Raw genomic sequence first — 24,635 nt, forward strand, 5'->3', positions numbered from 1 at the left:
TTTACTTTTAGCGTGTTTACGTTTAATAATTTGTTTTTGTATTTTTTCTGTTCTTCATCTCGGGTTTTGTTTCTGTTTTCTCTACACATTCTACACAATAGGCGAGAGATATCCATGTGTGTGTGTGTTTTTGAGTGCGTACGTTTATTAAATTTTATTCTCTCCCTGCTACAACACCTACAACTAAAAAAGAAGGGGGAGAGTAGAAAAGTAAGAAAAATAAACAGTTTGATAAAATTTCACCACTATATTCAAACAAAACGAAAGGAAAGGAAAAGGTGGTTAAAACAAACTCGAGTTTTTTTTTTATTCTCTCTTCTACACTCACTTGGTACGTGTATAATATATTCTTTATAGTCTTTCTAGTCTAGTTTAATGTTTTGTTTGTTTGCTGTAGGAAGAAGCGTAAATGACACAACGAAATGGGTTTTCAAGTGGAACAAGAGAAAAACTAAAAAAAAAGCTGCGGCGCACGCATCTTTTCTGCCCATAATCTTTGCTGCTGCTGCTGCGAGTTTGCTTTTATAAAAATTACATCATAAACCTTCTCAGTAAGGAGTGTTTGTATGTGTGTGAAAGTGTGTGTGTGTATTTGTGGTTCTTAAGCGTTATGTTCAACTTATTTTAGAGTCTATTTACAGCTTTCTACAAAAGTGGGTTCTTGTTCTGTAAGGGAAAAATGTGGGTTTCTTTTTTGGGGCTAATTATTCTGCTTATCATGGTTTTTCTCTAATGCCCAATGTGCTGACGACTTCATTTATCGTTATTTTAAGCTAGGTTAACATCCGCTATTTCTTCACTTTCTCAATATCGCACTCCCACAAAGTTCAAATCGCGTAATTACAGAATAAGAATAGGCTTCGAATGCTACAGTTCAGAGAAATCGAACGCGAGAGAGATCAAATGAGCAGCACGACTCCGCAACCCCCCGCCCACGCTTACGTCCTTCCCCGGCCCGGCCTGTCGTACCACTCGGGGTCGTTCGGGTCGTCCTCCTCGACAAACAGCGACTCGCCCGTGTCCGTTTCCTCGTCGTCCATCGGATCGTCGTCGTCGAGCACGACCCGCACGCCACCAGCCCCACCCCCCACCACAAACAGCCGGTTGTTCTCGTCCGAGTTCTGCAGCAGCCGTTCCATGACCCGCTTGCGCTCGAGCTGCGTCGCCCGTGCCAGCTCTTCCTCATTTTCGTCCAGCGGTTCGTCCAAATCGGTCGCTTCCGTCGCCGACAGGGTCGTCGACGTGGTCGAAAGGTTCGAGCTGAGTGGATTGGTGAGCAGGCCGCTGCTCGAGGGCGCCAGATTTAGGCCGGTGCCGGTTCGGTTCGCCAGCAGCAGGTTGTTGTTGGGTCGGTTCGGTCGCGTCAGCTTCACGATGGCGTCCTCGACCAGCTGCAGGTGATCGCTGGGCATCGTCCGGACCATCTCCTCGTACAGGTCGTCCGCCAGCGGGAACTGAAGCGATTCGTACGGGGGGATGATCTGTGAGTGGGGAGAGTAGTCGTTAGCAAGTTTGAAGGAAATTTAGCGATGTTTGTGAACTTACCTCCTTGATGTCGGGTGTACTGCTACGGCGGAACTCCTCCTTCACCACCATTTTGGTCGAAACGGTTCGCCTTCGTTCCTTCTTGTTGAGACTTTGATTTAAAGCTGGAAGAGAGAAAATGAAAGTTGAGGTGAGATTGGCTATTCTTAATTTACGCGGTTATTTTGGGGACAGAACTTGTTGTCTTAACAGGGTTCGTTCAATAATTACGGCCAGGAGATCCCCAAAATCGCTGGACGTAATATTTGAACAAACCCACAAGAATTTGTCAATACCAGCAGCCTCGTGAATAAAATAAAACGTAACGAAGGGTAAGAATGTATGTCCGAGATAAACATCAGCTAATCGATGCCTTTGTTCCCTTTTTTTAATAAAATAGTAAGGCCGTTAAAATATTTTTTAATAGCTATTTCGCCAGATTTGGTCGTCGCTTAAAAAACAATGAAAACTTTTTTTGATGACGTTACGGGACAGATTAAAATCAAACAGAGAAACTACAAAATGGAAGGCTCTGTGTAGTCCAGTCAACGCGCTATGCATGGCATAGTTCGTTCGGCGGATAGGAACACGCAAGAACGGAGTGTTGGACCGTTATTTCCAGTCCTTGTAAAATGGCTGGGCACTGCACTGCCGCTCTAATCTAGTCCGTCCCATATGTTAAAAGTGGGTGCTGAGATAACGCCGTGGGAAGCCCAAAAAATGTTTCACCATTTATCACAATTCTAATCAACAATTTTTTGATAAATTTTTATACAATTATTTCAATATCAGTTCAACAAATATCCCTAACAAAAAATTGTTTCATAAAACTTATAATTTGGAGGTAAATTTGTGTTATTTTCATAATGGAACTGACTTGCCTTTATTAGTCGATAAATAAAGGCAAGTCAGTCGAGGTATCAAGGTAGGCTTCAACATATACACCAAAAGTTAAACTGTCATTTCAAGGTTTGTTTTGGTAATTTCCAAGTAAATTTAATAAAATTAAATAAAATGTATGTTTATTTTATGTTTATTTCAGATGTATTTAATTTATAGAAGATTTCACAGCTGTACAATTGTAACTATAAACGAGACTAAATGACTAGAGAGGCAAATTATATAAGAACTATGTCTCAACATATGGACCGTTGAAGTTGAGTGATCCACAAAACCGGAATATGAACCTTTTCCAGAACCAGGACTACGAAAATGCATTCAAGCTGGAATAGAATTTTACGGAATACTACCCATAATGGTGTGTAGTATCTTTTGTATTCGTGATTGTCAATTGTTTAAAAACAGCATGGTTTAAAACATTACGTTTAATAATTTATAAATACTCAAGTAAATACTCCTACAAATATGAACAATTTTTGATGTTTTTATGTTCTAAAGGTTCTTAAAAACATAGTCCATGAAATTTAAATAATTTCATTGACCATTAAATCGATTCATGAGACATTTTTTTAGAAGGAACTAACTTGCCTTTATTTTGCATATGGGACAGCACGAAAGTGATTTTTGTTTTGGAATTTCAAGAACAAACATAACATTTTTATTAAATAGGCTCAAAGTACATGTAAAAACAAGACTTTTGTTATGTTTATCTCAAAAATGATAAAAATACATATGGGACGGACTAGATTAGAGCGGCAGTGCAATCTAGAAGTAATTTCTTCGCACTGTCAAAGCGTCAAGGTAGATCAGCTTACAGCGGCTTTCATAGCTGAGATGTGCTGCTTGCATGTGAGTTCCGTGTCAGTAAGCACGCCAAAATCCTTGACACAATTCTCCTGGAGGATTTATGTGCCGCAGATCTGGTAGTCAAACTTGATTGGGTTGCGTTTCTTGGAGAAGGTAATGACAGAGCACTTGGCGGGATTGACAACTATGCGGTTTGTTTCACACCAGTCCGCGAGATGTTCAGTTCCTGTTGGAGGGCTTGATTGACCTTCCGAATACTTGGCTTTCCGTTGAGTTGCGCCAGCTCGTGGTTCCTTCGCCTCCATGCATTGTTCTCACGTACACCGCCAAAGATCGTCCTAAGCACTCGCCGTTCGAAAACTTCAAGCGCTTGCAGGTGCTCCTCGAGTATCGTCCACGTTTCGAGCCCGTATAAAAACGAATCACATTGTACTTCGTGAAAGGGTACCAGACCGTAAGGTCTTGTGGAGTGCGTAGTAGGCGCGACTACCGGTGATGATGCGTCTCCGAATTGCTCTGCTGCACAAATTCCTTCACGACCTCGAACTCGTCCCTGTCGATCGCCACGCTTGGTCCTTTGCGAGCCCTAAGGGGTTCGGTCGTGCTCCGCATGTTGAAGCCCGCCCGCCTCATAACACCTTTAAGCCGAGGCCGGAGATACCGTCGCCTTGTCGCAGTCCCTTGCGCGATTCGATCGGGTCGGACATAGCACCCGAAATCTGCACGCTGCACCGTGCCCCGTCCATCGTTGATTTCACCAGTCTGGTTAGCTTCCCGGGAAAGCCGTTCTCGTACATAATCTTCCATAGCTCATCGCGATCGACCGAGTCGTACGCGGCTTTGAAATCGACGAATAGGTGGTGCGTCGGGATCTGGTACTCGCGACATTTTTGGAGGATTTGGCAATACGCAATTGTCAGTGTTAGAACGGTGACCGATCTTATGCACCAGGTTCCCGACGAACACGCACTGCCCTTACACCTACATCTCACCCTTGCTCTGAGTCAGTACGAGCAACACGCTAGAACACGCCTTGAGTGTCCAGGCATTCGCACCTTCTTTTCCGGTTACGCATTCTAACTCGTAACCATTTAAAGTGTGCCTATTAACTTTTATTAAAGCAAAAACTGTATTATTTTTAGTTAGGATTCAAAAACTAATTGTTATTTAACTGTGAATTGTTTCCTTCTGGAATCTTCCCTGATGTTGAGTTGTATTTATCTTTTGCTGTTTCGTTTATCGCGGTGTTTTGTAACAATTTTTTGGACCAAAGCATGTTATAAAAATTTTAAAAATGGTCCGAGTGTAATATTTGCAGGGTTGTTACGGAAAAGTCGAAAAAAATCCGCGCCAGATCCGCGCCGACCCCAAAACCCAATCCGCGCCATATAAAAAAATTCGTGACAAACATAGAAGAGAGTAATATAATGAATGAAATTTCAAACGAAAAAAGAATAATACAGAAAGCATTTGGATCAGTACCGTTGATCAGATGTGGATTCATATCCCACCTGCACCAAGTTGAACCTTTTTTGGCATTTCTGAAACAATATTAGCATTTTTTGTAATGCTTTAAATATCGTTGCTTTTAAAACAAATTCAGGAAAAAAATTAAATACAAAAATTTAAAACCATAAAATAAATCACCAAATTATAAAATCTAGCAATTTTGTACTTGTACTTGTATTTCTCGCCAAAATTTTAATCTGGAAAAATGAAACACAAAATTACTATTATTTTCTTCTCTAAATTTCTCCAAACTAAAATATGACTCTGAAAATAATCCGAACTAAGAAAATGGCAAAAAAATAAAATTCAATAATTTTATAATTGATTAAATTTTTAATTTAATAATTTAACAATTTAATAATTAAATAATGTAATAATTTATTTAATAATAAAATAATTAAATAATTAAATAATTAAATAATTAAATGATTAAATAATTAAATAATTAAGTAATTAAATAATTAAATAATTAAATAATTCAATAATATAATAATTCAATAATTTAATAATTTAATAATTTAATAATTTAATAATTTAATAATTTAATAATTTAATAATTTAATAATTTAATAATTTAATAATTTAATAATTTAATAATTTAATAATTTAATAATTTAATAATTTAATAATTTAATAATTTAAAGACAATCACACCGTCTTTGCAGACTGAACACTAATATTAAACGAGACAAACATTGAACGAAAAGCTCCAGAAGGATAAGGCGGGAATCGAACCCGCAGCCCCATAGCAACTTAGGGATCGGCAGCCGAAGCCGCTAACCACCGCGCCACGAGGCCCTCCATTTTCGTAATTTTTCAATTTAATAATTCGTACTTTTTACGTTTTTTCAAATTAGGGGAACTATACCCTTTCTCAGCCTATTTCTATTATCGGCCTATCAGCACTTTGATCATGAATTACAGCTTATATAAAGTTTTCTTGACTGTTCTAAAGTAATAAATAGCTCAAATAAAAGTGAGCAAGCAACTCTCCATTGTTGAAACATCTGAAAATGATGATTTAATAGCAGAAACGGCAAAAGTGATGAGAATTGGTCGAACGGCTTAGTGTGATTAAAATGGGTATATTTCCCCTATGAATTCTATTTTTTTAATTATTTGAATATGTAAATTCTGAAATTTCAAATTGTTGAATTCCAGATTTCTTATTTTTTTATGTTGACGTTACATTTCGCTTTTTGACGGAGATTTTATCAGATTGCTAAGTGAATTTCGTCATGTTGTGATAATTGGGAGTAGAATAAATTCTACCTGAATCAGGGTGGCAACAGAATTTTTCATTTTTTCAATAAACCAAAAATTTAAAATTTTCAATTTTTTTCAGATTTTTTCAATATAAAACTTAGAAAATCTAAAAAGTTTCATAGCTTCAAATTTTTGAAATTCTGTATTTTTCGAATTTTGTTATTTTGATTTTAATAAAATTGTTATTAATATGAATTGTTCAGCAGATGTTTTAAAAATAATGAGTTGTAATGTTATGTTAAATTTATAAAACAAATCTCAATACGCAATTCGCAATTCGCAATTCGCAATTTTCAGTGTAAGAACGGGCCTTGACCGATCTTATGCACTAGGTTCCCGACGAACACGCACTGCCCTTACACCTACATCTCACCCTTGCTCTGAGTCAGTACGAGCAGCACGCTAGAACACGCTTTGAGTGTTCGTGCCAGGCATGCACACCTTCTTTTCCGGTTACGCATTTTAACTCGGCCGGGGGTGGTACATTACGTAGGGTTTGATGTAAGTATAAGCGCCTAACCATTTATAGTGTGCCTATCAACTTTCATTAAAGCAAAAACTGTTTTTTTTTTAGTTTGAATTCAAAAACTTATTGTTATTTACTGTGTTTTGTTTTCTCCTGAAATCTTTCCTAGTGTTGAGTCGTGTTTTTATGTTGCTATTTCTTTTGTCGCGGTGTTTTGTTACAACTTTTGGTCCTAAGCATTTTATAAAAGTTTTTCAAAAGTACAATAGTAATATTTGTGTTAATTCTTTGATCACTCCAAAAATTGAGTAAGGGCTCGAACCTCATTTGTTTGAAGAAAAGGGTGAAGATTGAAAACAATGGACAGTGAAAGAAATATACTATTTGAAGAATCAATAGTAAAAGAAAGATAGTAATTTATGAAGTAGATAAATAAATTAACAATAGTTAATAAATAGAGGTAACAAACAAGCTTAGATTGTATTGAGGGCAATTTATAGGGCAAATGAAAAATTATTCAAATAGATAAATAAAGAAAAGGCAGATGATAACAAAATTGACATCGCTGCCAAATTAAGGGAAAGCAGAAAGTATGTTACAGCAGCATCAATTGGTAAAATAGAGTGAAAAAGCGTTGAGAAATAAGAGAATCAAATGAGTAAAATCGAAATCAAATGGAGGATAGTAAATAGAAGCCGCGTTAGAAAATCAGTGAAACAAAATAAACAGAAGATAGGTGGTAGCTGAGAATGAAGAGAAGAGAAACCCCGTTGTGCGATGTTTCAGGTACATCCACAGCAGTTGACTCAACATACTGCGAATCAAAACAATACCGTCTACAATCACAAATTACTTCCCTTTCCCACATTGTCGCGCCCCTTTCTTTTAGCCGTCTCGACTTTGACTTTGGTCAAAGGTTTACGATCCGTTTCCACAGGCCACCAGCTAGGTCATCATGAAAACCAAGCCAACGTGGAGGTAAGAAAATAGGACACTTGCAAGGAACCAGAGCTATACTGTCTTGATCAAGAATGATCTAACAGGACTACGGACGTAGTCAGTGACGCTCCTTCCAGGATGTTCCTCGCCTGAGCGTCAACTGAAGAGGTATCATCAGCATCATTCGCACTTGGCCTGCTATAAAACAAATCTCAATACGTTTAAAAAAATCGCTCCTTGAAGATTATTTCGATGTTTCGTATTAGGCCGATGCAAATATTTAAAAAAGTTTTTGTCCCTCGGCCCTGGCCGAGGTCAAGGGGGGGGCAAAAAAATAAAAAAATATAAAAATTAAAATAACAAGCCATAGTCTTCACATTTAAATGAAAAAAGTGTTTTAAAATGCATTTTACACTAGTTCAGTTGTTTTGCAATCATTAGTTTTCAAAAAATCTAAGATCTGACAAAAACAAAAATTGTATCAAAAAAAAAAGATTTTGCATCGAAAATTTTCAAAAAATCTTAAGATTTTTTAATAAACCCAAACATGCTAAAAATGATTTTAAACGCAGAAGAATGTATTTTAATTTGATTTCAGCTGGCTGCACTTGAATTTTCATTGAAATTTTGAAGTTTATTGTAAAAATATTTTTTTTGCCCCCTGATTTTTCGGGCCAATTTTGAAGGGGGGGGGGGGGGGGGGTGACAAAAACTTTTAAAAATATTTGTACCAGCCTTAACAAATAAAATCAATAATTTTCAGAAAAAATTTTTCTTCATTAAAAACTTTTTAGAAATTGATGTTTTTGCACACAACGAAAAAGATTGAAATTATTTAATTCCTTATAATATTTTCCTTTGTGAATTGAAAGAAATTCTATCGTTCGCAATTATTTTGTTTATCAAAACTGCTATCCGCGCGAAATCCGCGCCTGAGCAAAATTAGCCAGCAAATCCGCGCCAGATCCGCGCGATTCGCGCCATCCGCGCCATCCGCGCCGTCCGTAACAACCCTGATTTGTATTCATTCCATAAATTGAGTAAGGACTCGAACCTCACTTGTTTGAAGAAAAGGGTAAAGATTGCAAACAATACACAGATAAATAATAATAAAGAATATAAAATAGAAGCTTGATGTAGTAATTGTAGCAATCGGCAATAGTTAATAAATAGAGAAAATAAACGAGCTAATCTAAGCAATGATAACTCATAGAGAATTATTTAAATAAATTATTTAAGAAGAATATCAACAACGATTAGACAAATGATAGGTAGACTTGATATTACTAGTACATTAAGGGAAAGTATATTTTAAAAGAAAAAACAAAGTTTGTTATCGATTGGTAAACAAAAGAGTGGAAAAGCATTGATGGATAAGAGAATCAAAAGTAGTAAAACCTAATTAAATGATGGATAATAAATAGAATAGAAATAGAAGTGAGAATCAGTAGAACAAAATAAAAATAGGAGATTCCATCGTAGGGCCAACATTAGAGGCACGCTGGAATTAGATGCTGTTCCCCTAGCTGAGAATGAAAACAAGAGAAATAAAGTTTTGCGATGTTCAGGTACATCCACAACAGTTGACTCAACATGCTGCGAATCAAAACAATACCGTCTACAATCACAAATTACTTCTCTTTCCCACATTGTCGCGCCCTTTCAGCCGTCTCGACTCTGACCCGCGGTGGTCAAAGGTTTACGATCCGTTTCCACAGGCCACCAGTAAATTTACTATTCTGATGCAGATAATTCGAACGATCTGAATGACCTAACAGAACTACGGATGTAGGATGTCAAACGATGAGCACGCAACAAGGTGAGTGCCATTGCATGCTCTTAGGTATCAATCCTTGGGGATGCTTTCAGCGGACCTTCGATTCGTGAGCAGGGTTAAATTTACCAAAATTAACCCTAACAGCAACGTTTTACAAAAATCGCAAAGGGGTCGTGGAAACTGCTGGTTGAGTTAGCAGCGAATTTACAATGTTGACCAAATCCCAGAATAACCCAATAGACAGTTCAGAAATATCAGGATTGCAACTTACCGTTGATCACGCTCGTTTCCGACAGCTCCAGCGAGTCCTGCTGCACGAGTGGCGTCGACGGACATGCCGGCGATGTGTTGGACTGCAAAAGAAAACGAAAATGTTCATGTTTTTGAAAAACTTTCAAGCAGTTGTAACTCTCTTACCTCCATTTCCGCCAGCGGCGTCGGCGGCGCCGGTGACGTCGGATCGGGCGTATTCGCCCCACTCGACTCGGCCCGGCTGTCCGTCCTCCGGTTCGCCCGCGGCCTGCTCCACGGGAACTTCATGTACGTTTGGAACTTTTTGCGCTCGTCCAGCAGCGCCCGCTCGTGCTTCACCAGGATGGTTTCGTCGGAGATGTCCTCCTCGTCGAGGGCTGGTAGGACGATGAGTTCGGAGAGCGACCGGCGAGTGGCGTCGGCCGGTGGGGGCGCGGGCGGTGCGGGAGGAGTTAGGCTGCTGTTGCCACTGTCCGTCTTGGTGAGCTGACTAGTATCGAGTAGAAGGTGATCGTCCGAGGAGGTGTCCAGCAGTTTGTCGCTGTCCGGATCTTCGGGCTCGTTGTCACCGACCACGCGCCACCTGCGAAGAGAGAGTTAGTTAGAACTCCGTTGACCATCAAGTTGATCCTGTTGAACTCACTTTGGTGTAGCAATTTCCTTGTAGGGCAGAATCTCCACCTTGTTGGCCGCAGCCATTCCGTGAATGACAATGTTGTCGATATCGTACGAGATCCGGCTACGTCTGAAAAGAAAAAGAACTTCGTTAGGCCTCTCCCACCAAAACAACCCCTTCAACGCGTACTTCTCGTTCCGATGGTGGTTCGGCGTCGGCGACGAGTTCTTGCTCCGGCTGCTGTTACTGCCCGCCCCGTCCTGCTGCATCGGGTCCAGGTACGAGTCGTACGCCGATCCGGCCATCGCACCGCTTCCGTAGCGATAACCTCCGCCCGCGACTCCTCCTCCCGCCGCCGACGACGACGACAGCGACTGTTTCCGGTACTTGCTGCTCGAGCTCTTGTAGTACTTGTTGGACGTTCCGCCGGGGGTGGCGCCGAAGCCGCCCGGAGGACCGTACTGGCCGGCGCTGCCAACCGGGGGGTATCCGCCGGAGCCGCCGGATTTGCGATGGCCCGTACCGGAACTGTTGCTGTTGGAGGCCAGCAGCAGGTTGCGCCGGGATTTGGACTTTTTAAGCTCTGGGGGAGAGAGAGGGAGGGGGAGAGAAGCGGATTCAGTATGGCTGGAGAAGAGGTTGAAGAGTAACTGAATTGAAATTGAGAGACAGTTGACTTGACATAAGAGTTGTTAGTATCTTGGTTAGTAAACGTTGACCTAAAACCAAAATGTTCACTTTATCAACGGTTGCTGTGACTTTTCGTGTACTTTTATAGTTTTAGAAGCAATATTTAGCGTAAACAAGGGCCTAAGACAAGACCTTTTTACAAAAACATGACGTTGACACAATCGTGAGCAGGATGAACTTAATATTTACATTCGATGCTTTTGTCATTGTAAAAAAAGAAGTCTTATATTGTCCAGAAGTTCATCGCATATCGCCATCGCTCGAAAGGCACGTCGGCGGATAACTGTAATGCACGGTTGGCTCACTCCAGTCGTCATCCAACTAAATTGTTCAATTCGTCAAAGTTGTTGAAAGATTTGCGTGTGATTATTTTATGATACAAGCAGTATCGAATAGACCTGTCAACACCAATGCTACTCGGAAGGCACTCTAGGTTGCAAATCACTATCAAAAATGTCCATTCAAGAAAGTCGCAAGTTTGACATATTATACAGCAAGAGACCCTTTCAAAAGTAATTCAGTCACGAGTGCTTGCTGCGAATATTGGAGTGCTAATTTCTAAAAAATAAAATTATTTTATTAAAGCTCCGCTTTCTCGTTTATCAGAATCATGAACATTTTCACAAACGATAGATTTTATTTTTAAAAAAATCGTGTATTAAGTTTAGAACCATTGCACGCGAACAGTACTATCTAACCTTTTCCGTAGCACTGTAGCTCGGAAGGCACGTAAAAGTTAGATTTTTGTGCTAACTAAAAGTGTTTAATTCAGGGACCGAACAGAAAAAACATAGAACACGGAAAAGAGATTTATCGTGAAAAGTTACGATAAGTTTAAAATCTAGATAAAAAGTTGGATGATTTTTCTAGTTTTTAAGCTGGAAAAAATTCAAACACGGTATTTTGCACCCGGCTTTGACTGGTTCAGCTTGTTTTTCTACTTTTTATTGCTAAGCTCATTGGTAAACCGTGCTAATTTTTCGGCTATTCCAACTAGTTTTGCAGTTTTTAAAATTGCAGTATTCTTTCTTCTTTTTTGTTTAGGCCAATGCAAATTTCAAATTTTGTCCCTTGTCGTTTTTTTAATTGAAAATAAAGGAGCTATTAGACTATGGCAAACAAACAAACCCGCAATTTATTGTCAAAAAAAAAAAAAATAAAAATATTGAGATAACAAGCCATAGTTTCAACATTTGCACGGAAAAGTTGATTTTGAATGCATTTTACACTAGTTCAGTTGTTTTGCAATCATTAGTTTTCAAAAAAAATAAAATTTGACGAAAACCAAAATTTTTCTAATCTAATCTAATCTAATCGAACACAATTTTTGCGAATAAAAACTTTTTGCGATAATAAACATCGAAAATTTTCAAAAATTCAAATGATTTTTAAATCAACCGAAACATGCTAAAAATGATTCTAAGCGCAGGGGAATGCATTCAAAATTAATTTCAACTGATTGCACTTAAATTTTCATTGAAATATTAGAGTTTTTTAAAAAAAAAAATTTGTTTGTCCCCTGATTTTTTGAGCCAACTTTGAAGGGGGGGAGACAAAAACTTAAAATAAAATTTGTACCAGCCTTATATAATTTTGTATGACACTCCAACTGCAAATAAAAAGAAAGTATATTAGGGGGACAATTGAAAAATCGAACTCAGGGAAACCCTTTGATTCGATTCCTTAGGAAAAAATAATGACTGTCAGGCTTAAACGGATCGTGTTGTGGTCTTGGACAAAGTTGTTTGTCATAAAATTTTACTCACAAATCGCACACTTAACAAGGATCCGACAATTTTAACGCCACCTTTTGGTGGAATTTTGAAATTTTTGGTTTTCCTCACATCACAGTCACTTATTTATAGCTAAAGAATCAAAACAACTCTCTTAAAATTTTCGGAAATTTAAATTTTGTCTTGTCACCCTATTCAAATGATCCAAAGAGTTCATAGTGATGCCAAAGGGTCTCAGCGACATCACTTAATATGAAACATAATCGTGATTTTTTTTTTTGTAGTTTTGTGTTGTTACGGTGGTAGAATCTGAACTCGTTAGTGCATCTACAGTAGCGTGGTTCACGGATATATGAAAAAGACAAAAGTGTTCAATTTCGTTTGCATCAACCGGAATTTTGAAGTACTATGACCCAAAAAGCTAGCCTGTAAATTTTAGCTTATTTGGTTATGGTTTAGTTGCTCCAGTTTTGATATGAAGTTAGAATGGAATTTCAATAAATTTAATTGATTTATTTTTCACTTTTTAGTTTTCCTCAACCCGATAAAACTTTATCATGTAAGAGTTTTCTTATAGGTTTTGATTCGGGGAACAACTTTGTAGAACATCGCAAAGCGCTAGGAAATGATCCCGAAAAGATACAGATTAATTTTTTTAGCATATATTGAAATTTTGCCGAAAAAAGTAAACTCTAAAAAACATCCTGTATCTTAATTTAAAAAATTTAAATAATTTTAAAAATTTAAAAAATTTAAAAAATTTAAAAAAATTAAAAAAATTAAAAGAGATTTTTTTTTGCCGAAAAAAAACTTTTTGCGGTGCTGTACATTGGAATTCCACAAAAATTGAAAATATTTTTGACCGAACCCAGACATGCTAAATATGATTTTAAACGCAGGAAAATGCATTTCTAATTGTTTTCAGTTGGATGGACTTATATTTCCTTTAAAATTTGGAAGTTTTTTGAAAAACATATTTTTTTGCCGCCTGGTTTTTCGAACCGGGGGCGACATAAACTTTGAAAAATATGTGCAACAGCCTAAAATAATTGAAAAAAATATTATTTTTTTCAAATTAAAATTTTGTAAAAGTAAAATAAAAATGAAATTTTGGAATTTTTTATTTTTGAATTTTTGAATTTTTAAATTTTTGAATTTTTGAATTTTTGAATTTTTTAAATTTTTAAATTTTTAAATTTTTGAATTTTTGAATTTTTGAATTTTTAAATTTTTAAATTTTTGAATTTTTGAATTTTTGAATTTTTGAATTTTTGAATTTTTGAATTTTTGAATTTTTGAATTTTTGAATTTTTAAATTTTTGAATTTTTGAATTTTTGAATTTTTGAATTTTTGAATTTTTGAATCACCCACAAGAGCAGACATAGAAAATCTCCGAAACACGCATTCAAAACTTTGCCCCCGGCTTGCCGGTACTTGTCGGGTATCAGAAAATGAGTACCCGACAGGTACCGACACATATTTTTCTTCTACAGATGAACTTGAGATCAAATTTGATACCTGCTTTGCTACGCGCGGTGGGAGACTCGGGGGCAAACTCGAGAGCAAATTTGGTGGGAATCAAATCGGGTAGCAAATTGTTTAACTTTCGACATTTTCGAAAAATTACGTTCTTCGAAATTTTCAATAGGATTAAAAAGTTTAATAAACTTTTAGCATTCTAGGCATAAATCAACACATATTTATAGATTTTGAAGGTAAACGAGAGCAAAAAAATGATAAAAACCCATATTTGCCCCCCGCGGTGGGCTTGTTTCGGTGGCAAATTTGCTACCCTAGCGGTGGGAATGACGGAATTTTTTCAAGGTGGCAAATTTGATCTCGGTATTCATGAGCCGGGTGCAAATTTGATTTGCACCCCAGCGCTGGAGATGCCCTTACATGACTCAGAACATCAAACAAAAAAATGTAACATTTTTTGTTTGAATATTGTTACTACTGTCAAAGCTATGACGTACTTTCTGAATGACACATTTGCTTTCAATGTTATTAGAGGGTGGAGAATTGCGAAAGATAGCATTATTCCTCAGAAGGCATGCCGACGAAACCTAGGAGAAGTCCTTCGGGATCGATGCTCGTATAATTTGTGCGGCCTACAATGGCTTGAGTCATCTCGGTTTCAACTGGATGAAGATAGCTTACATGTGGTATAGGAAACCAGCTCACCGAGAGCCACGATAGTTTGCCGTCTGGTTGCCACTGCAATCAGCGCACTTGACGCGCGATTTATGATTTTTCTGCGTATTTCGGTAATATCAGAATTGTCAAAAGAAAAAATGGCAGGTAATTTTCATGTAACAAGACACACAATTCACAACATAGAACACAAACACATAAAAGTAAAATGTTACGCTTACCAAGAAAGTGCAGCTCATTTTTTCATTTTTCAAGTTCTTGACTTCTTAATCAGCTAAATCCACTCAATTCTCTAGCATTTCATTTCAAGTTTGATATTTTCAGCATTAGTTTTACAATAGCGAACATGTTAAGGTAACAACACTAGACCTTTATTCTGAACCTTATAGACTAATCAAACAAATCAACAATAACAATGGTCAAAACAAAGACAAACGATACAACGAATCTTCATGCCTTCCCAGAGAGCCTTCCAAAACCTTCATTCCTCCGTCTTCTACTTACTATGATTCGCCAGTTCCTGGGAACCGTGCAGCTTGTTGTGTTTGTTGTACTTCCGCTTGCCGTCGGGGCCGTACTTTTTGTGGCCGCCACCGCCCTCATCCCCGGACGAGAAGAACTGGGCAGGAGGCGACGAACCATCACCACCACCTCCGTCCCCAACACCCCCTCGCGAGGTCCGATTCGAGAGGCTCTTCGAGAGGGCTTTGGCCGAGCAGCGGATCATCTTGTTCTGCCAGTCCGGTATCCGCATGATGGCCTCAAAGTGAACGCTGTGCGACACGTCTGGAAAGAGAGGGGGAGTGAGTTAGTCTTTTGAAGACGGGGTTGTTGCGTGATTGAACGTACCTTCGGGGAAACTCAACACGGGGTGGAAGCAGGGATCCAGAAGGGCAACTCGGTCCGATGCCGGCATCGTATCGGGGAGATCCCGGGGCGCCGTCGGATCCTGCCGGCCGGTACAGAGCGCGCACGGGTGTAACGGCCACGCGCAGCCACATTTTACGGTGCTGAAAGAGAGAGACATTTCTCGTTACTAATCAATTCTTCCAACAGTCTCCCAAATGATCCTCCTACCTTGGCCGCGCCGCCTTCTTGGAAATCGTGTGCAGATTTGCAGTCTGCAGCAGCTTTCGCTTCCGGAAGCCGTTCCGGTGGAAGGGTCTCGTCCGGCAGGAACCTCCCGTCTGGTCGTACGCTCCGTTCGGTGTGGCCGCGCCCGCCGCATCGTAACCGTCGTCCAGTGGTTTGCTGTTGCCGGGTAGCGTGCCCCGGTACCCGTTCACCGACTGCACCGGGACGTCCTCCAGCGTGACGGCACCCTTGTTGACCTTGATTTTGTTGTGCAGCTCGTTGTGCTGCCGGATTCGGTACTCGAGGTCGGAGATTTGCGCCAGCAGCCAGGTCCACCGCGCTGCGACCGAGGCCCGGTCTTTGGCCCATCGCCAGGCGGCGCGTTTTGCTCTGGGGGAGGAGAAGAAGAAATGGGATTTGATTTAGTAACGTGGTTGAACGACTCTACTTTTTTTTAAAGCAGAACTAAACCGGGAAAGAATGCAAACAAACGCAGCAGAGATAACGACTTTGTACGAGACTTTCTTCGTTATCTTGACGCCGGTCGAGTAAAGATTGTTGAACTACGGATTATGGTGCCGGGTGACTACACTGAATATAAAATTGATGTCCATCTCAAATAACTGAAACAAAACTAGAGATTATTTCACTCCGTCGAATAAAAGTCGCTGTGAAAAATAATGGCGAAAATCTTTTCCGATCTTTCAAAAGAACAATAATGAACAAACGATAAATCTACAAAAAAATTCGCAATTCGCAATTCGCAATTTTCAGTGTAAGAACGGGCCTTGACCGATCTTATGCACTAGGTTCCCGACGAACACGCACTGCCCTTACACCTACATCTCACCCTTGCTCTGAGTCAGTACGAGCAGCACGCTAGAACACGCTTTGAGTGTTCGTGCCAGGCATGCACACCTTCTTTTCCGGTTACGCATTTTAACTCGGCCGGGGGTGGTACATTAAGTAGGGTTTGATGTAAGTATAAGCGCCTAACCATTTATAGTGTGCCTATCAACTTTCATTAAAGCAAAAACTGTTTTATTTTTAGTTTGAATTCAAAAACTTATTGTTATTTACTGTGTATTGTTTTCTCCTGAAATCTTCCCTATTGTTGAGTCTGTTTATCTGTTGCTATTTCTTCTGTCGCGGTGTTTTGTTACAATTTTTGATCCTAAGCATGTTATAAAAATTTACCAAAAATACAATAGTAATATTTGTGTTAATCCTTTAACCATTCCATAAATTGAGTAAGGGCTCAAACCTCACTTGTATGATTGAAAACAATAGGTAGTAAAAGAGAATTTATTTTATAAAAATCAAGTATCAATAGTAAGAGAATGATGAGCGTATTTTGAAGAATAAAAATAAGAAGCTAGATGTATTAGATGTAAAATTAGACAATAGTTAATAAATAGAGATACAAAACAAGCTTAGATTATAGTAATGATAATTTATAGGACAGATAAAGAATTATTCAAATAAATAAATTCGCAATAAAATCAAAAAAGATTAGGCGAATGATAAATAAACTTGATATTACTAGTACATTAAGGAAAAGTATATTTTTAAGGAAAAAAAAAAAACAAAACAAAGTTTGTTACAGCAGTATCAATTGATAGAAAAGAGTGGAAAAGCTTTGAGAGATAAGAGAATCAAAAGTTAGTAAAATTAAAATCAAATGTTGGGTATTAAATAGAAGAATCAGTGAAGAATTGAGAATCAGAAGAGCAAAATAATAATAGGAGATAGGTGGTAGCTGAGAATGAAGAGAAGAGAAACCCCGTTGTGCGATGTTTCAGGTACATCCACAGCAGTTGACTCAACATACTGCGAATCAAAACAATACCGTCTACAATCACAAATTACTTCCCTTTCCCACATTGTCGCGCCCCTTTCTTTTAGCCGTCTCGACTCTGACCCGCGGTGGTCAAAGGTTTACGATCCGTTTCCACAGGCCACCAGCTAGGTCATCATGAAAACCAAGCCAACGTGGAGGTAAGAAAATAGGACACTCGCAAGGAACCAGAGCTATACTGTTCTGATCAAGATAATTCGGATGATCTAACAGAACTACGGATGTAGTTAGTTACGCTCCTTCCAGGATGTTCCTTACGTGGACGTCAACCGAAGAGCACGCAACAAGGTCAGTGCCATTGCATGCTCTTAGGTATCAATCCTTGGCCTGCATAAATCTACAAAAAAATTATTTACATTATTTGATAATGGCAGCCTTTGAAAAGGGACAGTACTTTTAGCAGTGTCTGATGTTTAGCCTGTAAAAGTACTGAGCAATTCTCAACGAAATCGGTATTTTTTGCAATTTTAATTTTTGTATTTTTTAATCCTGCTGAAACTCTTGAGGTGCCTTTGGTATGCCCAAAAAAGCAATTTTGCATCATTATTTTGTCCATATAATTTTCCACACAAATTTGGCCATACCAAAACCAACTTTTCAGAAATATCCAGAACGGCAAAAAATCTGACCGAGTTTTGATTTTTTTTTTAACACACAAACGCTCGGGTAGTCATTTGACCCCTATTTTTTTTTCTTAGAAATCCCATAACTTTTGATAGAATTGACCAATTTGGATGCTTTCGGTTGCAAAAGATCCAGATTTGTCTATATTTTCAACTGTCAGACGGAGGACAGATGTGGTCCATTTTTACCGGAGATATTCCGGATTCTGTTGGGGTACCTCGGCCCTCCTATATGGGTATTTGGCCAATATAATAAAAACTTTTCAACAGAAAAATTTCGGAAATGATGCAAAACTACAAGGCATCATCCTAATACATCATCCTGCAAAAATAATTGACATGGTTAAGTCCTACGGGGCAGCGGAGCCGGTTCCAGTTGGGCAACAATTGACATCAGCTCAGTGAACCGTTTACGGATAGAACCTGTTCCGGTGCCCGAAGGTCTTCAGAATGTCATGTATCTATGCAGGATGATGTTTTAGGATGATTCCTTGAAGTTTTGCATCATTTCCGATTTTATTCTGTTGAAAAGTTTTTATTATATTGGCCAAATATCCAGTTAGGAGGGCCGAGGTACCCCAACAGAATCCGGAATATCTCCGGTAAAAATGGACCACATTTGTCCTCCGTCTGACAGTTGAAAATATAGACAAATCTGGATCTTTTGCACCCGGAAGCATCCAAATTGGTCAATTCTATCAAAAGTTATGAGATTTTTAAGAAAAAAAATAGGGGTCAAATGACTACCCGAGCGTTTGAGTGTTAAATAAATACTATTTTTTCAGAAAATCGAAATATTGGTCGCAAAAATATTTCAACTTCATTTTTCGAAGTAAAATCGAATATGCAATCAGAAAGTACTTCAGTGAAATTTTGAAAAAGGCCACCGTTTTCAAGTTAAATCCATTTCTAGGTAACTTTTTTAAAAATAGTCGCAGTTTTTCATTTTTTTTTTAAATTAGTGCCCATGTTTGCCCACATTTGAAAAAAATATTTTTGAAAAGCTAAGAAAATTTTCTATATTTTGCTTTTATGAACTTTGTTGATACCACCTCTAGTTGCTGAGATATTGCCATGCAAAGGTTTAAAAACAGGAAAATTGATGTTTTCTAAGTCCCACCCAAACAACACACCATTTTCTAATGTAGATATCTCAGCAACTAATGTTAAAAAATGAAACATTCGTGAAATTTTCCGATCTGTTCGAAAACAATTATAAAAAAAATACAAGCCATAGTCTCCATATTTGAATGCAAAAAGTGTTTTAAAATGCATTTTACACTAGTTGTTTTGCAATCATAAGTTTTCGAAAAATGTAAAATTTTGCCTGAGTGATGAATAGAGAGCATGCGTCACGTGATTTTCGAATGATCCCACTTTGTTTACATCTACAAAATAGGAGGCTGTTCAAGCACAAGCATGACTTTTTTTCTGTTTCCGATTATGATTCATATTCAGTGATGCCCCTGGGATCCTTCGGCAACACTATGGAATATGAAACATAATTGTAAACTTGGTAGAATCGTGTTGTTACGGCGGTAGACTCCAAGATCTGTTTACCAGGACACTTTGGAGGACCCAGAACATCCCAGAAGTGATCCACATAGCTCATAGTGTTGCCAAAGGGTCCCAGGGACATAACTGAATATGAACCATAATCGGAAACTTGGTAGAATCTCTGCATTACAGGACACTTTGGAGAACCCAGAACGTCCAATAATGAAATGTAACTTTGTTTTGCCTGTTTCTGTTTAGTCATGTAAGAATTTAACTACTGATACCCAAATTTAAGATTAACACAGCTAAGAAAAATTCAGGCCTGAAAGGGTTTTAAAAGAGATTTTCAGGGTTGTTACGGAGAAGTCAAAAAAAATCCGCGCCAAATCGCGCCATATTAACGAAAATTATTTTGCGACAAACATAGAAGAGAGTTTATTTTATATGAATTAAAAAAAATATTTTGGAACAAAAATCAAGAGATCCATCAAAAGGAACACAACAATCACAAATGATTAAATAAAATTGTATTCAATAAATGCAATTTAATATCAAGAATAGCCGCATGAGGCCGAATCTCAGAACGCAGAATCTTGAAACACCGAAAATTGTATGGACAAATTTATTTTTGCTAGGACGAAGTAAACCAGAGGGAAAAGCCATAAAAATAATTTTGGGCAAAAAGAAAAATTCTAAACATTTTGAAATATAAATATGAAAAATAAAAAAAAATCATGAATTTATGGAATGAAAATGATCATAAAATTTATAAATTTGAAAATCTTAAAAAATCATAAATCTAAGGATTTGAAAATTTAAACACAGTGCGTAGGGGAAGGTGGGGCAAGACGACCATACGGGGCAAGAGGAACAATTGCTCGTACGGCCGTAATTTTTACAATTTTGATTATTTCCAGTATGAGGAATTGTTGCTAGCAATGCAATTAGCTGATTCTACTACCACATAACCGCCAAAACGACGTAAACGCCACGGGGCATAAGATTTAATGAAGTTTTTTTCGAAACCTTTGTTTTCTTATAATATTTGGAAAGTACAAAATAAGGCTTAGGGTTCGTTTTAAGGCTCATTTTATCAAAATGCTATTTTTCCTAGATCAGTAGTGTCCCTAGCAATGACTTGCACCTATTAGAGAGTATGATTTAACTTTTGGTTATTTTTGTTGAGAGCTTTTAAAAATCTTGTTCAGGTGGGGCAAGTGTACCATATGGATTTTTAGTATGGAAAAAATTACGAATTGCTGCAACAACATATTTTATAGGGAAATAAATACATGAAAGTTCTTAAAAACTGATAAACAATTGTTAAAAAAAATAGTACATACAAAACATAGTGATTTTATGAAAATTTACTATTTATCATCTTAATAATATTTTTTTTCGTGAAAACGATAAAATATTTAGTAAAACATTATTATTTAGTCTAAAAATGGAAGAAACCTTTCAAATACATTCTAATCTGATGTATCTTAGTGATAACAGTTCAATTGTTAGCAAATTAACATGTTTTTTCATGCATTGTTCCTCTTGCCCCAACGGGTTGTTCGTCTTGCCCCACTAGTTGAGTAGAACGTACGGAAAATCAAAATTTTTAAAATCAATTTTTTACATAAAAAAACAGGATTTTTTTAAAACTTGCTCTGACAAAGTCTTAGTCAAGACCTAGAATAAGATGATTATAATAAAATCCGACAGATTTTTTAACTTTTTAATGGGTTATAACGAGCATTTCCTTAGCTTGTTACACTCAAAAAACTGTTCACCACAATGTTGCATGAAAATTCCAGTCGCAGCCAATGTTTGGTTCAAAATAACAATTCACATGAGTCATGCAACTGTCACAGTGTTTTCATGTCAACCCTGCTTGATTTTCACATGGCCTGCACTCACACAACAAAATGTTGCATGAAACCCATGCTTGAAAATTTGGAGGCGTGGCATGTATGTCAGCTGTTTTTTTGGTTTGCCTGAAATTCTCGTCTAATCCGCATGGAAACTGAGATGGAAAAAAATCAAATACCAATTCATGCAACATTGTGGTGAAAAGTTATGAGAGTGATCATTCGGCTTCTTGTGGTGAGAGCGGTGAGAGCTTTCGGCCTCGAGATTATTTTGACGTGAATTTCCTGCGTGAAAAAAATGGAAAAGAGTGTGGAGTTCACTGTCGAAATTGGGTCGGATTCGTCGGAAGAGGGCAAAACTTCGAAACGGTAAACAAAACAAAAATATCTGTGAACAAAAGTTTGTGATGTTTTGTGTCCATTCTTGCAGTTGCTCCAGCTGGTGCTTCGGAAGGCTCGGATTGCCACCCACCGGCGGCGGACATTAGCAACGGAGGCCTGTTGTTTGTGAGCCGAATTACGAACCAGATCCTAGCGGCGCAGACGTCGGACGAGGGCAAAACTGCGAAACAGTACCAAGGTAAACAAATAAATACAATTTTGTGTAGACAAACCGTTTACTATGTCGTTTCCTTTTTTTAGTTGCCCCGGCTGGCCACACCACGGACCACTCGAATCTCCTGGATCAGGACATCGCTTTGGATCGCCACCCCCTTGCGGCGGACATCAGCGACGGTGGCCCGTCGTTTGTGAGCCGGATCCCGCCGGCGCAGAAGTCGGACGATGGCAAAACTGCGTTACAGTACCAAGGTAAACAAAAAAGAATTTGTTTTGTTAACAAAAGTTTACAATGCTTTGTATTGTAGAGAATAAGACGAGGATAGTCATTCGATAAACGATTGTGTTTGCGATAAGTGGTGTTTACTACATGTATCTCTTTTTGTAGTTTCTCAAGCTGGCCACCACGCAAAAAGCTCGACTCTCCAGGAGCAGAACATCGCTTCGGAACGCTCGAATCGCCACCCGCTGGCGGCGGACATCAGCGACGGAGGCCTGTCGTTTGTGAATCGGATTACGAACCAGATCCCGGCGGCGCAGAAGTCGGACGCGGGCAAAACTGCGATACAGTACCAAGGTAAACAAAAAAATTTGTGGAAAAACCGTTTAACAATGTTTTGTTTTCCTTTTGCAGTTACTCCGGCTCGCCAAATCTCGGAAAACGAAATTCTCCAGAAGAACATCCTGCCCGTAGTCTCGATTCGCCAATCGCTGGCGCAGATCAACAACGGAGGACCAAAATTCATCGAAAGCCGGAACACAAAACAGTTCCCGACGACAAACGGTACCAAGGTAAACAAAACAAAAATATCTCTAAACAAAAGTTTGTAATGTTTTGTGTCCATTCTTGCAGTTGCTCCAGTTGGTGCTTCGGGAGGCTCGGATCGCCACACGCTGGCGACGGACATCAGCGACGGAGGCCTGTCGTTTGTGAGTCGGATTACGAACCAGATCCCAGCGGCGCAGACGTCGGACGAGTGCAAAACTGCGAAACAGTACCAAGGTAAACAAATAATTAAAATTTTGTGTAGACAAACCGTTTACTATGTTTTGTTTCCTTTTTTTAGTTGCTCCGGCTGGCCACACAACGGAAAACTCGACTCTCCAGGAGCACGACTGCTTTTCCGAAGAGTACCGTTCGCAGGCGGGTATCACCATCAGTACGAGGTTGTGCAGTCTCCAGCTGGGGACCGAACTGTTTTCCTGATTCATAATCAGGGTAAATGATACAAAAAATCAAGTGTAAACAAAACAGTAACAATGTTTATTTACCTTCTTACAGATGCGACAGCCAGCCACGGAGACACGGAGAACCTGATCTTTCAAAACCGAGACGACCTCTCCAAAGTCTCAAATAACATTCCGCTGTTGGATATCACGTTACACACTTTGTGTTGAAGCTTATCTACAGTTCACAAACTCTTTTCTTAATCAATCGTTTTTTGTAACAGACGATAAAGAAATCTTTAAACTGGTAAATTTAAGATTAAGAAATTATTTTGGCATTTTAAGCCAACCGTTGATCATCGAATCGGACTTTAACGTCATGGTAGCAAACAAAATAGTTTATAAAGGGACAACTTATAAATCGAACACTTTTTTAACCGTGTTCATTGAAAGCAGATTGTTGCTTTTCGAAATTATCGACATTATTTCTTTCAACGCAAAATTTTATTTTGTAGTTCAATACTGGGAAGTTTCTTCTTATAATGAGCACTACATGGCATACGAAACGAGCGGAAGCGATATAATCTCCGTTGATTTCTTTACAAGGCCACCCATCGCGATATTTTGTATTAATAATAAGTTGCTATGCAGGGTTAAGAATAGTTTTAGCTAGGCTCAACTCATGTATTATTGTTAAAATAAATGTATTTGAAGTACTGTAAAAGTCGTTTAATTAAGGTAAACAATCAGAGTTGAATTGTAAAAGTCCAGTTTCCGTCATCACAAAAATCCGCTTTACAAAAAGGGCATTATTTCAGCGTTCGTGCAAATAAATTTGATAAAAAATTCTAAATTTTCTTACCTTGCGTTCCATCAAATGTGTTTTACGCATAATATTGATACTACTAGCTCAGTTTTATCAAAACGAACGTAAAACACATTATTCGAACGAACGCAAGATAAAAAAAAATGAATTTATGAATAGAAATGTTTTGCACAAGCGCTGAGGAGGATCGGTATCACGGTACAACCCATTACAAATCACATGACAATTTCAGTAGAAGTCGCATGAAAATCTGGCAACATCATTTTTTCTGCGCATGAATAACACGTGAAAATCCAATACTAATCACAGGACAATACGGGAAGAGTCACATGAAAATCCAGCGAAGTACATCTGATGCGCATGCAAGCTTGTTTTCTATGTGTGTGTCAGCTGATTTTTGAAGTGCATGAAATTCTAGTGACATCCACATGGAAACCGGTTTGGAAAAAAACCACATACCTTTTCATGCAACATTGTGGTGAACAATTTTTTGAGTGTACACTTGCCCCACTTTCCCCTACTTGATGATTCTCGCCAAA

General features: G+C 38.4%; 1 protein-coding gene across 1 annotated transcript in view; it reads right to left on the reverse strand.

The window, feature by feature from the left end:
• Positions 1-657: 657 nt before the first annotated feature.
• LOC120430297 (uncharacterized) overlaps positions 658-24,635 on the reverse strand; it is a 47,189-nt gene continuing 23,211 nt past the window's right edge. The window contains exons 2-10 of the mRNA XM_039595396.2: positions 15,712-16,098; positions 15,484-15,644; positions 15,139-15,420; positions 10,246-10,639; positions 10,084-10,185; positions 9,606-10,023; positions 9,460-9,541; positions 1,546-1,649; positions 658-1,481 (exon numbers count right to left, since the gene is read on the reverse strand). Of these exons, the coding sequence (XP_039451330.1) occupies positions 939-1,481; positions 1,546-1,649; positions 9,460-9,541; positions 9,606-10,023; positions 10,084-10,185; positions 10,246-10,639; positions 15,139-15,420; positions 15,484-15,644; positions 15,712-16,098 (2,473 nt within the window). The 3' untranslated portion in view covers positions 658-938. The remainder of the gene's footprint in view (positions 1,482-1,545; positions 1,650-9,459; positions 9,542-9,605; positions 10,024-10,083; positions 10,186-10,245; positions 10,640-15,138; positions 15,421-15,483; positions 15,645-15,711; positions 16,099-24,635) is intronic.

The sequence above is a fragment of the Culex pipiens genome, chromosome 3 (genome assembly GCF_016801865.2).
Source record: "Culex pipiens pallens isolate TS chromosome 3, TS_CPP_V2, whole genome shotgun sequence".
Taxonomy (NCBI): domain Eukaryota; kingdom Metazoa; phylum Arthropoda; class Insecta; order Diptera; family Culicidae; genus Culex; species Culex pipiens.